General features: G+C 43.1%; 1 protein-coding gene across 16 annotated transcripts in view; it reads left to right on the top strand.

The window, feature by feature from the left end:
- CACNA1D (calcium voltage-gated channel subunit alpha1 D) overlaps window positions 1–9,473 on the top strand; it is a 214,595-nt gene extending 205,122 nt beyond the window's left edge. For 15 of the 16 annotated variants that reach the window (XM_075574879.1, XM_075574885.1, XM_075574886.1 and 12 more), the window contains 4 exons: window positions 81–241; window positions 1,816–1,937; window positions 5,516–5,836; window positions 7,124–9,473. In XM_075574879.1, coding sequence (XP_075430994.1) covers window positions 81–241; window positions 1,816–1,937; window positions 5,516–5,836; window positions 7,124–7,420 — 901 coding nt within the window. In that variant the 3' untranslated portion in view covers window positions 7,421–9,473. The remainder of the gene's footprint in view (window positions 1–80; window positions 242–1,815; window positions 1,938–5,515; window positions 5,837–7,123) is intronic. The other variant, XM_075574887.1, reaches the window with a different exon arrangement.
- The last annotated feature ends 6,219 nt before the right edge of the window (window positions 9,474–15,692 follow it).

Here is a 15,692-nt window from a genome sequence, read left to right as displayed (position 1 = left end):
AAGATCGGAACTGTAGGATTATGAATCAGTCATTTTTGTTTTCCAATAGGATCTTCTTTTCATTTCTTCTTTTAACTTAGGCCAATATATGATGATCCAATACTGTACCAAGCCAATGACTTGGACTATGAAAGACCAAAAGGTTACCATCATCCACATAGCTTTTTTGAAGATGACTCCCATATGTGTCATGAATCAAGGCGATCACCAAGACGAAGGTTGCTACCTCCAACACCTCCATGTGAGTAAAGTATATAGGTATCCATAGAAGATGCTACAGCCTGTGAACTGTCACTCATTTATAACTTTTTGTAATCCATCTATAATGTACAAGTAACACTATATACATGTTGGTAAAGCTACATATATAGTAATCCTTGCAGTATTTGGCACCACGATTGTGCGTGGTCCTGTGACTGTGACGATTGCGTCCGGGAGGATTAGCGCCTGCGTGGGGTCCCATGAAAGCTCACTGAGCTCCACCTTTCACTTTGATATATGTTTATGTGCTAATAATGTATAAAATGGTGTGTGTGTAACACAACACTAAACCAGGACATCTTATTTCAGGATAAGTTCTACATGACATGGGTAAATGACAATGTAAGCTTTTCTGTCAATGATTCATTCTTGAATTTTTAAATATATATAGTTTATTAAAGCAAGAATACATTTTTCAATTAAAATATGGACTGTAAATAATACATTATCATATGAATAAATACTATAATATCCAGGTTTATCAGTATATATTATCTGTATTTTAGTCTGTTTTCGCTCGCTGAGTGAAGGAATAAGCCACTTCCTAAAAGCAAAGGCACAATTTAGAAACATACTTATTATGAAATGCTAATTTCACGTTCACGTATGTAATGTTACATGTAACGTGTATTAGTACATACAGAATTTAGATTTTTCTGCTTTCTGTTCCTTCTCCCTTCATTTCTTTCCAGAGTAAAAATCTGAATGAAATAGCTGCTTGCTGCAATATGTTATGAAGTGAAACTAATAATAATGAACATTTGTGGCTTATTTACTATCATGTATAGTTGAGACATTAATATTTTAGAATCTTTATGCCAAAAGTGGATTTATATTTTATTAAAACTGTAAGTTGAGGATGATTGGAAGTTATATTGTCTCTTAAGGCAAACGTTTGCATTAAATGCAAGCAATTTGCTCCTCTAATTTCCTGCATTTGACTTCTGTTTATTACTTTCCGTAGTAATAATAATAACTTTATTTTATATAGCGCTTTTCTCCTGATAGGACTCGGGGTGCTTCACAACTATTGGCGCTTAAGTTAAAATCATGGCAAGAGATGCAGGAATTGATATAGAGATACGATATGTTATCAAGTGACTTCCTTCTGCTCCCCATATTACTTCATATTAGCCTTCCAACATAAGGCAACCTTTAATATTGTGAGGAGATGGGTAAGGCACGGGTTAATGCATCAACTTCCATGCACGTGCATGTAACTGTGAGTCATTAACTGTGTGTTGCACCACTTCTCGCCATACTGAGCAGATATGATAGGATCAATATACTGTAATGGCTAATACATGGAACATTACCCCCTTGAAATGTTAACATATAAACTGCAAGCATTGCATTAGAAGCCTTAACACGGATCATTAAATCCCCTATATGAGCCGTATTTAGTATTGCCCAAAGTCTGTTGTTTTTATAGTTTTTCAAAGGATATCTTCAAGCATTTTGTGTGAGGTGGAAATCTTGTAAGACTTGTTTTGAAAACTCCAGTAGACATGTTTGTTCTTTTAATGAGTGCATGTGTTCTGTTATCCCCCATAGCAAACCGAAGATCTTCCTTTCACTTTGAATGCCTCCGCAGACAAAGCAGTCAAGATGATATCCCTGTATCGCCTACTTTTCATCATCGTACTGCTTTACCATTGCATTTAATGCAGCAGCAGGTAAATAAATCAACATATAACCTAGTTCTACTGATGCTTTCAAGCAGTATTTTATATAAAATATTATACAAACGGAGACTACTTTAATAAAAGGCCAGGACACTGCACAAGGAGTACAGTAACTCGGTGGCAAGAACACGGCTTTTGAAGTTGGTGCACCGGGTTTGTATCTCCGTTTGAGTTTTAGGTCTCCTTATGGCCTTGAGTAAGTCACTTTATCTCCTGTGTCACGATCGCGGCACCCAACGAGTAACGCTACGGGGGGTCCCATTCAGAAGCATGGACCCCCGTAAATGCATTGCGGCAGACACTGTCCCCAGGACCGCGGACCTTTGCTTGTTTGTCCGCTGTGCCGGTGACAGTAAGTCTGGCTACACCTATATGTATCAGCGTGTCTTCCAAAGACCCCTCCTCCGCCTCCCCAAACCCACTTCATAGACCCTCCTGAAGCAGGTGATACAGTGCTGCAGACAAGGATTGTGGGAAGCAACACACACTTTAGCACGTTCAGCTTCCTATTACTTCCTATAGTTCCTAGGCTTGTCCTACCTCTTCTAACACCATTTTAATCTTGTCTGTAAAGGTTATATATGCCAATAATCATATCTCTAACTTTCTGTGAATTGACTGTCTAACCCTGTTCATGTAACCATGTATTGTTATAACTGTGCCCAGAACATACTTGAAAACAAGAGGTAACTCTCTCAATGTATTACTTCCTGGTAATATACAGGCATACCCCGCATTAACATACGCAATGGGACCGGAGCATGTATGTAAAGCGAAAATGTACTTAAAGTGAAGCACTACCTTTTCCCACTTATCGATGCATGTACTGTACTGCAAACGTCATATACGTGCATAACTGATGTAAATAACGCATGTGTAACAGGCTCTATAGTCTCCCCGCTTGCGCACAGCTTCAGTACAGGTAGGGAGCTGGTATTGCTGTTCAGGACGTGCTGACAGGCGCATGCGTGAGCTGCCGTTTGCCTATTGGGCGATATGTCCTTACTCGCGAGTGTACTTAAAGTGAGTGTCCTTAAAGCGGGGGTATGCCTGTAACAAGAGAAGCTGCACACCACAATAAATGTATATATAAGATACTTGCTGAGACCGGTGCTCCTGGTTCAGGGATATCTGCCTAGACCATCCAGCAATGGAGAAAGTAGAAAGATCCAGTCACTTGATAAAGTCCCCTAGGAGGGATGAAACGTTGTGTTTTTGTGCTGATTACATTTTTCTAATGAAATCCGTAGTTGCCTTGGATCTCTCTACTTTCTCCATTACTTCCTGGTAAAACATTTTATAAATAAATAAATATTACTTCATGTACAAAATGCACAAATGTTACAGCACTTTTACAATTTTGTGAATAATGCTTAGATGAATACAGCAGCTTGTTGGTGACTGTTTCATGGCTCTATAATACTATAATACTTATAATAATACTTAGTTTAGGTGTTTTGAAAATATCAGATGGTAGAATTTTTTTTTTTTTTTTTTTTTTTTTACAAATTTCATTAATTTTTGGAGACAGAGCTAAAACGTAAAACATTACTTTACCTAGTTAATCAGGTTGACCAAAGGTAGGTGTTTTTACAAATTGGATTTTTACTTTGGGTTTCATTTTTCTTTGTTATTCTGTGCACACTAAACGTGCTTAACATATGTATCAGTTTTGTTAGTTCTGCTTTCCTAATCAGTGTTGCCTTTTCCATTTAAGAAAAAGAATAAAGCACATTAATGTCACTTTACGTCTATTTCCGCCTTGATCTCTCGGCTTCATAGTCATGTGACAGCCTCAATTAATTTGACATGTGCCATGTTCTGTAATGTAATGCTCTGTAATTGGCTTCCACATACAAAATAGAATGAACTAGCACTCACCCTGTCTAACACAATTCAACTGGAGGAGCTGAGATCCTGCATCCACACCGCAAGATGCATACAGCTATACACAAACCAAACTGGATCAGCACTCCAAAATAATAATGAAGGATTTACGTTTTGCTTTTGGTCTCACCAAGTTTCTTCTTTAATGTATAAAAAAAGCCGCAAAACAGAAAAATTAGCACACACAGGGAGAAGAAAAGTTAGCAGACACAAACTGTTATGTGTGCACAATATTGCAACATTTCATGGCCTTCTGTCCCCTTCGTCAGGGTTAATCATAATGTCCATCCAAGGAGGTTTAAATAGTCCCTGTGGTCAGCCTGACGAAGGGGACACTTGAAGTGTTGCTGTATTGTGTGTGTATGCTAACTTTTCCGTTCCGTGTGTGTGCTGATTCTTTCTGTATTGCTGATTTTGATACCCTTGGTCAAGGTTAGTTTCCGCAGTTCATAATGCATTTATTAAATAGATTGCTGTGGGACACTTTGAGTACATGTAGATTGGATTTCTGCATTACTAAATACTTTTCTGAGCATACAGAACAACTAAAGAGGCTTCACAAGCTTTATACACTTGATTTACAAAGAGTTCCCATGTTGTGAATGAAGGATTGCAATTGTATTGTATTGTATGTCTTTATTTATATAGCACCATAAATATACATAGCGCTTCACAGTAGTAATACAAGTTGTAATCATATAAATAACAAATAATATAAATAACAGGTCATGGGAATAAGTGCGTCAGAAATAAAAGTAACATTAAGGAAGAGGAGTCCCTGCTCCGAGGAGCTTACAATCTAATTGGTAGGTAGGAGAATGTATAGAGACAGTAGGAGGGAATTCTAGTAAGTGCGTCTGCAGGGGGCCAAGCTTTATGTATCATGTGTCCAGGATTATCCACAGTGCTATTCATATGTGTCTTAATGTGGGTCTTAAAGGTGGATAGAGAGGGTGCTAGTCGGGTATTGGGGGGGAAGGGCCTTCCAGAGGTGTGGGGCAGTCAGTGAGAAAGGTTTAAGGCGGGAGAGGGCTTTAGATACAAAGGGGGTAGAAAGAAGACATCCTTGAGAAGACCGCAAGAGTCGGGATGGTGCATAGCGAGAAATTAGGGCTGAGATGTAAGGAGGGGCAGAGGAGTGTAAAGCTTTAAAAGTGAGGAGGAGAATGAATTAAATAGTATAAAAACATGTACAGGCATACCCCGGTTTAAGGACACTCACTTTAAGTACACTCGCGAGTAAGTACATCTCGCTCAATAGGCATACGGCAGCTCACGCATGCGCCTGTCAGCACATCCTGAACAGCAATACCGGCTCCCTACCTGTACCGAAGCTGTGCGCAAGCTGGGAGACTATAGAGCCTGTTACAAATGCGTTATTTACATCAGTTATGCACGTATATAACTATTGCAGTACTGTACATGCATCGATAAGTGGGAAAAAGGCAGTGCTTCACTTTAAGTACATTTTCGCTTTACATACATGCTCCGGTCCCATTGCGTACGTTAATGCGGGGTATGCCTGTATTCCCTCTCCTGCTGCATACATATACAGTATGTATTACACTGGTGTGACCGGCTATGGATGACATAGTAAGTCTTAACCAATTGTGACATACAGTAAGTGGATTACATACATAGTGTTGTTCATGTATCTATCGATCTACCTTCCTTTTCTATAGATCATGGCAGTTGCTGGCCTGGACTCCAGCAAAGCGCAGAAACATTCGCCTTGTCGTTCAACACGATCCTGGGCCACTCCACCTGCCACCCCAAACCACAGGGATCGGACACCTTTCCACACGCCACTAATTCGCGTAGACAGAGCAGAATCAAAGGAGCAGATGAATGGGAGTCTCCCTTCCTTGCACAGAAGCTCCTGGTACACAGATGACTCTGATATTTCATACCGAACGTTTACACAGTCAAGTCTAACAATACCTAATGACTTCAGAAATAAACACAGTGAGAAACAAAGAAGTGCTGACAGTTTGGTCGAAGCAGTAAGTATTTGTTTCTATCTGTCTTTTAATTAGTGATTATTTGTTAGATAAAACATGATGTCACTATAGGTATTTTCCATGCCTGTCGTGTGTTATGTCTCTATCCCTCCTGAAGATAAGTCCCTTCCTTGTGTATGCGCGTGCTCTAAAAACTCTGTTATGCAGCACACAGTATGCAGCCATACTTCTTTGTATAGTTAGAGCAATTACTTACCCTATCACCTGGATATAAAGATGCTACCCCTAGTATTGGGCCATAAATATTTTGTATTCATATACTGTATGTTCAGATTTCACATTATAAAGTGACCACATATTTTATTGTAAACCTATCCAGTTCAATATTTTAGGGTCTCCAAGATAGTTGGTACAGTGAATTGTCTGCGGTATAACACGAACCCCGTCAATGTCATTTAGCCATTGCTGTAGCACTCTTCCATTACACGCGTCTCAACTCGCCCCCTTAAACAACAATATATATTCTATGGTCAAAGGTATTTGTTATTGTACAGTTTGAAGTTTGGCTTTCCCATGACATGAAACATACCTTGGGTGTAAAAAAGATATATAGGCCTTATTTACTACGTTGTGCTTAGCTCTAAGGCACGTGTACGGTGTTTTATGGCTTAGCACTGTTTATTAAATGTTTTTAACCCCAGCATGCATTGCTCTTGTTGGCGAGATTGCACCTTTACATGTATATTACTGCAGAACAGGAAGAATGAATTCTTCTCAAATGTCAAAATGAATACCCGCGGTGCATTACAGAACGTGTTACAGACATCCTTTAAGGATAATAATAATAATAGCATGTTCTTGTATAGCGCTACTAGTTGTTCGCAGCGCTTTACAGAGACATTTTGCAGGCTGAGGTCCCTGCCCCGTAGAGCTTACAATCTATTTTTTGGCGCCTGAGGCACAGGGAGATAAAGTGACTTGCCCAAGGTCACAAGGAGCCGACATCGGGAATTGAACCAGTCTCCCCTGGTTCAAACTCTCTGTGCCAGTCTGTGTCTTTACTCACTGAGCCACTCCAGGATATCCCTTCTTTAGCACTGGTGGCTCAATCGGTCCCTGCTACAGCACAGGTGGCTCAATCGGTCCCTGCTTCAGCACAGGTGGCTCAATTAATGGTTTAGTCTTCGGCTGAGTTACTGTACTGATTGAGCCACCTGTGCTAAAGCTGGGAAATCCTTTGGGGAGGGGGGGGGGTCTTCAGGACAGGAGTTGAGCACCCCTGCTCAAGACCACAGTTCCAATGTGTAACTCCATTTACTTCTATTGTAGGTCCTAATATCTGAAGGCTTAGGGAGATACGCCAAGGATCCTAAGTTTGTGTCGGCCACAAAACACGAGATTGCTGATGCTTGTGACATGACTATCGATGAGATGGAAAGTGCCGCAAGCAATCTTCTCAACGGAAGCATCCGTAACGGGACAGCCGGGGGAGATGTGTTTCCTATCCTAAGTAGACGAGATTATGAACTTCAAGACTTTGGCCCAGGTTATAGCGATGAAGAACCCGAGACGAATAAATATGAGGAGGACTTAGCTGATGAAATGATATGTATAACAACGTTATAGTATTTAATACATGTCAAACTTGGGATTCTATAACACGCAAAACAAAAGTGCCTCACAGTGATATGATGCTTGGCACTAGTAGGGAAGGAAGAGCGACCAAGCTTTGCGATGTTACACATCAAACAAGCCATGGTAAATATGGCGACAGGCATCCATATGGGTAGGAGAACATCGCGTCCCGCGCATCCGAACTGTCCCTCTCATTGAATCTGTTTGTTCCACTGTGGCAATCTGCGTACTTCGGTTTGAAAGGTACCAAAGCATTGTACTAAGGACTTACAAACTATATTATACATCTAGAAAGCAAGTGTTAAAAAAAAATATATATATATACATATATATACCTAGCAGACGGAACGGACGGGAAAGGAGATATATGAAGTTTGGTGATGACAATCACAGTGACCGTGTCATTGCCTGAGCCATAAACATCATATCAAATATTCACCGGTTTACCAAATCTGGTAGTTTTTCTTATCAGTGGTTTAGCTCTTTAACCCTGTGGCTGCCAAGGGGGGCAGCAATGTATTGGTAGTGGGTGATAAGCTCTCTGGCCGAGGGCACGACAAATTCTGCACATAAAGGATCATAAAAAGGAAACCAGAATGATTATTTCTGGTGTGTGTAAAAATAGTTTACATAGTGAAAATATCATTTGTATAGTCAATTTTTTGACTATTATAATAAGGGCAAAATACACTGGAATAATTGCATTCTTGCTGATGCACTTGCAACCAGGTGAACTTTGATAGTTGTTTAAAATGACAACGTAGATTTACTGTACATGATCTGTAATATATGCTAATTTGTATTTGTAAAGAGATGTTCTATATTTTGTAATCATTGTATGGTAATTGAACAGCAGCAATATTTATGGGTTCTAATTAATGTAGTTCTCCACGAAAATTATAGATACCATTATTTTTCTGGGCTTATATAGAGGTTTAGTCACAAATGATTAAAAATGGATTTCTTTTTAAATCCGAATTAATGAAAATATTAGATTGCAAAGATTTTTTTTAAAGAATATTTTCTGTCAAAATTATTATATCTTTAAATAAGATATGCAACATTACAAAAAAATGATGAAATTACCTTTTTGAGTGTTTTTTTTTAATCTGTGATCGACTTTTTAATCCTGTAATGAAACTTTACCAAAAATTGATTTTATTCAAATTTACTGATTTTTTTTTATAATGTTGATTTGATTGAAAACATTATAAAAGGTGTGCACTTCATTAGCATTAATAGGCTTTTTTTTTTTTTTTTTGCATATCTATTAAAGAAACTGTACACAGGTGGATTCGTTTTTTTTTAATTCCAGTTATGTGTTTATAGTTTAAAAATATAATAATCGTTATTCTTCCTGAGGAGCAAACAGCTCATTATCCTACATCCAAAACACTATAAGGCCATTATATAGTCGGAATATCTTGATATATTAAAGGCACAATCCCATTTCCTCAAAATGTGTGTGTGTGTATATACAATCAATATATAGAGAGAGAGACAGATTTTTTAAATAATCGACTAGAAAAATAAATAATTCTAAATCCAAATAGACTCCCCAACCTGACGTCTGCATTTTCCGTGCATTAAAATGTTCAGAGCAGTCTTCTGCGTATTCCAGTCCCGAATCCGGTAAGTCTGTTGCCAGCAAGGATTTGGTTGTAGCCCTTTGCATCCGTTTGTTACAGTACAGCTCACCAGCATCTTTTTGGAACGGAAAATGAAAGAGCACAGTACGATTTTGAAAGACGAATGCTGTGAATTCAGAGAAGTATTTTATACAATATGTGACATAAATAGTTATTAGTAGATGGGATTGCACCTTTAAAATATTACTTTGTGTCATATGTATGCACTACTTACAGAGATCTCATTAAGAGGGCTTAATTATATAAGGCTCAAACAATGCAGTAGAACCGGAGAATGATTGTTGAAGGTAATACAATGGGTTAAGTTGATGTGGTTTGTCTGTGCAAATTTAATAGGCATAAATTCAAACACATACATGACTACATAACGCCTAAATAAATTTCTTTTTCTATGATGCCGTTCTTTATTTTCTACTTATTTGGTATAATTTGATTGTATAAAACATAGATTAGCGTATTATTTAATTAATACAGCAGTGTTCAGAGTATTAGAATTAAATCGGGTTGGGCTGTTTCTGTGCTTGTCAGGGTTTCAACATGTGCCAGATTTGTTTATAGTCAGGTTATGCTGCATTATACCATAGATACCCATCAATATCAATCCCCAAAACCCCCAGATCAGAGATTCAGGGGATTCTGGATCGAATCTTTTTATTTTAATAGTTGTACTAATTTTTATCAGGGAGACCCCATTGAAGGCTGAGATTGCAGATAGATTACAAATCCGTGCCACTAATCCCAAATCCGTGAGAATCACAGAAAAGCAGTGCGAGGTGGCCGGTCTGGATACCTAATTATATTTTTAGCCCTTTAAGGAACTATGAAGAAGACTTTTTTGGTTTTTCAATGTGTTGCCAGTTTGGATTAATTTACCCCTTAAAGCTCTGGTTTTGCAAATTCTGTCAGTGCGAATAATTACGTTTTCATGAAGGTCTGGATTGTAGCACAGAGAAGGATCCCATCGGGAACCACCGGTGCACAGCCCAGAAAAAAGCAACTTAGATGTGGTGACCAAAAAAATGATAATTAAATAAAAAACATATAGAGCGGTAGTGCTGACAAATCCCCCACCATGTTTCACACCATTGTAGCATAGACATTTTATAATGAACTACCGTGGATTTATTTTAATAATGTTAATGTTGCAATCGAATATTGGACACCATTACAGTGCCGAAGAGACTATCGGCCATTCAAGTTGATGGACCTTAAGGTGTCTTCTGAATAGCTCCACTTAGTAAATGTGGGCCACAATCACTTACCCTTCTCATGCTACGTCTTGCAAAGCAGTGGGCTGTAAATACGCCACCAAGTGGGTTCATTACAATAAACTAGTCACTAGTAGCACAATAGCACTAGTTTAATTGTTGTGCTTTACCGTGAGAACATCTCCGCATTTGTTAAGCATAGTTAAGACAAAATAATGCCATTTGGCTTGATAAATCCCCGTGCAGAAATCAAGTTGTGGATAAATAGGAGATATTAACTTTATTGTGGATGACAATTTTAAACAAACTTATTGAAGAAAGTTTCAGAAATGGAAACGAATCACAAATATTTGTGAAATACAAACTTCAGAGGCAGCACCAAAGTATTTCATGTGCAATTACACATAGTATGCCAGCTGAATCTCAATAACCCCAGAAGAGGCAGATGTATTGTTGGCTGAAAAGTACTGGATTTGTTGAATACTAATTACACATTCATCCTTAACTACTTCACAGCTGAAGGGAGTTGCAGGGGGGTTAAAGTAACAATTATCATATGTAACCTAAATTCATAGGCTCTCACCATAGAGAAGGACTAACGTGGTAACAACATTATTGGACATAGAAATATAAGCAACCTGCTTAAACTAAGGGCCTAATACAGGGTGGCCAAATCTCACGTCTTCGACTGAGCCACTGAATGAGCCACTTGAGGACTGGAGTTGAGCACCCTTGGCCTAATATCACACATTTATGACTGCATTATAAATATGCTACCTGCTAAAGAATGTTAAGGGTTAATTGTGTACTAATGTTGGTGTTTACCACTTGTACATTTTTGGAGGTTGTCAAAATTTTAAATTGTTTTTTTATTTTTTGGTAGCTCCTGCAGTGATTGACAGCTGTACCACGACACTGAGGTGCGATTTGGGATCTTACTAGGCTTTTGGTCTGTCCATACTACCCAGGATCAGTCAAACAGTTTGTTAGCAATCTATCAATTAAGGGTTTGTGGAAAAAATATTTTCTAGCAGGGTGTGCAATTAAGGGTTTGTGGAAAAAATATTTTCTAGCAGGGTGTGCACTGGATCAGCTGGTTTAGTTCACACTGTTAGAGCTGCTGCCTAGAAAAGCAGTGCTTGTGCGTTTTAGTCCTGTTGGGTCTGACACCATTCCAGTGATCAGGTTGGTTCCTTAGGCTCATCAACTCTATATAGTTGGTATGGATATCCTTTTAGGAAGTGTGGTTTGGGACTTTTTTAAATAGCGATTTTGATTTATCTTTCAGTAGATATAAACAATACCGGTAAGTATATCAGGACCCCTGGTCCCCATGTTGTAAAAAAATAAAAAAGCTTAAAAAATAAAAAAAAATCCAGAATAGACAGAATTTCTGCTTTATTTACAAAGTAAAGAAAACACCAAAATATATTTGTGCAAAAAGTCAACTGTAAAAATAAAAAACAATTGTGGAATTCCAGGGAACTCAGAGCCTTAAAGATTCCTTCTGGCACACAAAGGGTCAAGCATTACACTGCCAATAGTTCCTGTTTCTATTAAGAACTGTCCCTTTAAGAGCTTCAATAAAGTTAGCCAAATTGGTAATCTGTCTTCTAGCTGGTAAAAACATTAATGAAGATGTGCAATATTTGTAGTCCTTTTAACAGACTGTTGTTTATATAATAGTAAAGTACTTTACGAGTTCCCAGTTAAATGGTTTTGCACCATCACTTAAATGAGTTCATTAAGCTCGCAATGGAAATAAAGGACATCCTGTTGACTTAATGATCGTTAATCAAGTGCTTACAAGACTGGTGTACAATACCTTATTGACCCCGAGCTGGCACTGCGGACCGTTTCTCCTGGCTCAGATTCTGCAGAATGCTTGCGCCATGCTGAAAAGCCCTGATTCCTTCCAGTGTTTTATAAATCTTCATGTAGCAGGGCATCTATCCTTGTAAATCCCAACATGTTGTGTTTATATAAAATAAAATATAGCCATACTCTGTGGTTTGTGATAGTATTTTAATGAACAAACAAGCTTCTGCAAACTAATCTTCCTTCATCAGGCCCCAGTTACTGAGCAAATACTAAATGCTCTTTACATTTTGTTTGCAAAACGGTCAGCAAAATTGTATGTAGGAACAAATAATAGCTGTGGAGATGTACAAGCAAATATTTACTGATTTCAACAAAAACTCTCACCGCTTCTGTGCTGTACACCAGGATCTATTTGTCAGTCTCTTATTATCTTATTATTCCCAGGACATACTTCAAAACAAGACGTATCAAAGTCTCTTTCCTGCAAAACTGCTGCAATATTAATTCAAAAACAGTACCAAAGAAACGGCTTTTATTGTGATTTGTTGAATAACATGCGATTTCCTGCATCATTTATATAGGTATAGATGGTACTAAAACTATGAGATGCCAAGTATGTCTGTGATCATTATGCCACTCTTACTATTTGTGTGAGAGCAATGTACAAATTAACAAAACAATCATGTGAAATGAAGTCAATTACAGCTGCAAGCTACAGAGAGGAAAATCTGACGTCACTGCCTGCTCTCTCACTTAGAAGCAGCAATAACCAGTGAGGATAAGGGAACAGGAATCATACACACACATTGGGGATACTATACAGGCATACCCCGCATTAACGTACGCAATGGGACCGGAGCATGTATGTACTGTAAAGCAAAATGTACTTAACGTGAAGCACTACCTTTTTTCCACTTTACAACGCATGTACTGTACTGCAATCGTCATATACGTGCAGAACTGATGTAAATAACACATTTACTTCTCCTTTACTCCCCTTACATGCAAAGGCAGTCATTTGGATCTGTGAGTTTGTGAGCAAATATGTGCGAATAGAAAAATATGTTCTTATAAACACTTCAGAACCAGGCTGTGGAGGATCAAGGAGCATTATCACTCATGGCTTGATGAGGTTACTTGGGACAGTGTCCGTACTCGGTGTGTGGGAACCTCACATCTTCTCCCACTATCCCACCTCCGGGCCCGGGGCACAAGGCTTCCCTTGGTAAAGTACACGTGCGCGCCTCTCACCAGTCCCGCGTGCGCGCCTCTAACCAGTCCCGCGTGCGCGCCTCTCACCAGTCCCGCGTGCGCGCCTCTCACCAGTCCCGCGTGCGCGCCTCTCACCAGTCCCGCGTGCGCGCCTCTCACCAGTCCCGCGTGCGCGCCTCTCACCAGTCCCACGTGCGCGCCTCTCACCAGTCCCGCGTGCGCGCCTCTCACCAGTCCCGCGTGCGCGCCTCTCACCAGTCCCACGTGCGCGCCTCTCACCAGTCCCACGTGCGCGCCTCACCAGTCCCACGTGCGCGCCTCTCGCCAGTCCCGCGTGCGCGCCTCTCACCAGTCCCGCGTGCGCGCCTCTCGCCAGTCCCGCGTGCGCGCCTCACCAGTCCCGCGTGCGCGCCTCTCACCAGTCCCGCGTGCGCGCCTCTCACCAGTCCCGCGTGCGCGCCTCTCACCAGTCCCGCGTGCGCGCCTCTCACCAGTCCCGCGTGCGCGCCTCTCACCAGTCCCGCGTGCGCGCCTCTCACCAGTCCCGCGTGCGCGCCTCTCACCAGTCCCGCGTGCGCGCCTCTCACCAGTCCCGCGTGCGCGCCTCTCACCAGTCCCACGTGCGCTTCTCACCAGTCCCGCGTGCGCGCCTCTCACCAGTCCCGCGTGCGCGCCTCTCACCAGTCCCGCGTGCGCGCCTCTCACCAGTCCCGCGTGCGCGCCTCTCTCCAGTCCCGCGTGCGCGCCTCTCGCCAGTCCCGCGTGCGCGCCTCTCGCCAGTCCCCAGTCCCGCATGCGCGCCTCACCAGTCCCGCGTGCGCGCCTCACCAGTCCCGCGTGCGCGCCTCTCGCCAGTCCCGCGTGCGCGCCTCACCTGTCCCGCGTGCGCGCCTCACCAGTCCCGCGTGCGCGCCTCACCAGTCCCGCGTGCGCGCCTCTCACCAGTCCCGCGTGCGCGCCTCTCACCAGTCCCGCGTGCGCGCCTCTCACCAGTCCCGCGTGCGCGCCTCTCACCAGTCCCGCGTGCGCGCCTCTCACCAGTCCCGCGTGCGCCTCTCACCAGTCCCGCGTGCGCGCCTCTCACCAGTCCCGCGTGCGCGCCTCTCACCAGTCCCGCGTGCGCGCCTCTCACCAGTCCCGCGTGCGCGCCTCTCACCAGTCCCGCGTGCGCGCCTCTCACCAGTCCCGCGTGCGCGCCTCACCAGTCCCGCGTGCGCGCCTCTCACCAGTCCCGCGTGCGCGCCTCTCACCAGTCCCGCGTGCGCGCCTCTCACCAGTCCCGCGTGCGCGCCTCTCACCAGTCCCGCGTGCGCGCCTCTCACCAGTCCCGCGTGCGCGCCTCTCACCAGTCCCGCGTGCGCGCCTCTCACCAGTCCCGCGTGCGCGCCTCTCACCAGTCCCGCGTGCGCGCCTCTCACCAGTCCCGCGTGCGCGCCTCTCACCAGTCCCGCGTGCGCTTCTCACCAGTCCCGCGTGCGCGCCTCTCACCAGTCCCGCGTGCGCTTCTCACCAGTCCCGCGTGCGCGCCTCTCACCAGTCCCACGTGCGCTTCTCACCAGTCCCGCGTGCGCGCCTCTCGCCAGTCCCGCGTGCGCTTCTCACCAGTCCCACGTGCGCCTCTCACCAGTCCCGCGTGCGCGCCTCACCAGTCCCGCGTGCGCGCCTCCCACCAGTCCCACGTGTGCGCCTCTCACCAGTCCCGCGTGCGCGCCTCTCACTAGTCCCACGTGCACGCCTCACCAGTCCAGCGTGTGCCTCTCACCAGTACCACGTGCGCGCCTCACCAGTCCCACGTGCACGCCTCACCAGTCCCGCGTGCGCGCCTCTCGCCAGTCCCACATGCGCGCCTCTCACCAGTCCCGCGTGCGCGCCTCACCAGTCCCACGTGCGCGCCTCTCGCCAGTCCCGCGTGCGCGCCTCTCGCCAGTCCCGCGTGCGCGCCTCTCGCCAGTCCCGCGTGTGCGCCTCACTCCAGTCCTTCACCTCCCTGCTTGTTCTCATTCTTCGCGACTGGTGAGGGAGAGGCGCACACGCCGCCGTCAAGCAGCAGGGGGAAAAAATGAGTGTACGTACTCGCGAAGCGAGCGTACGTAAACAGGGGTTTGGTGTAGTTGCAAATATGTACGTACTCGCGAGTGTACGTAAACTGAGTGTACGTAAAGTGAGTGTACTTAAAACGGGGTATGCCTGTAACTGTTTAACATCAGCAGATGTTGAGATATTTAACCACTGCTTCCAAGTTCAAACTTGGCTTTTGGATTCTATTGCAGCCTTAATTCTGTGATAGGATGGGACATTATCTGGTTTGATTGTGTGGAGCACTAGTGTCCTTATTGAATAGATATTCAAGGCAGGTTAATGAAATGACCACAA

This window comes from Ascaphus truei, chromosome 17 (genome assembly GCF_040206685.1).
Source record: "Ascaphus truei isolate aAscTru1 chromosome 17, aAscTru1.hap1, whole genome shotgun sequence".
Taxonomy (NCBI): Eukaryota; Metazoa; Chordata; class Amphibia; order Anura; family Ascaphidae; genus Ascaphus; species Ascaphus truei.
This window is presented reverse-complemented; position numbering and strand designations above follow the sequence as displayed.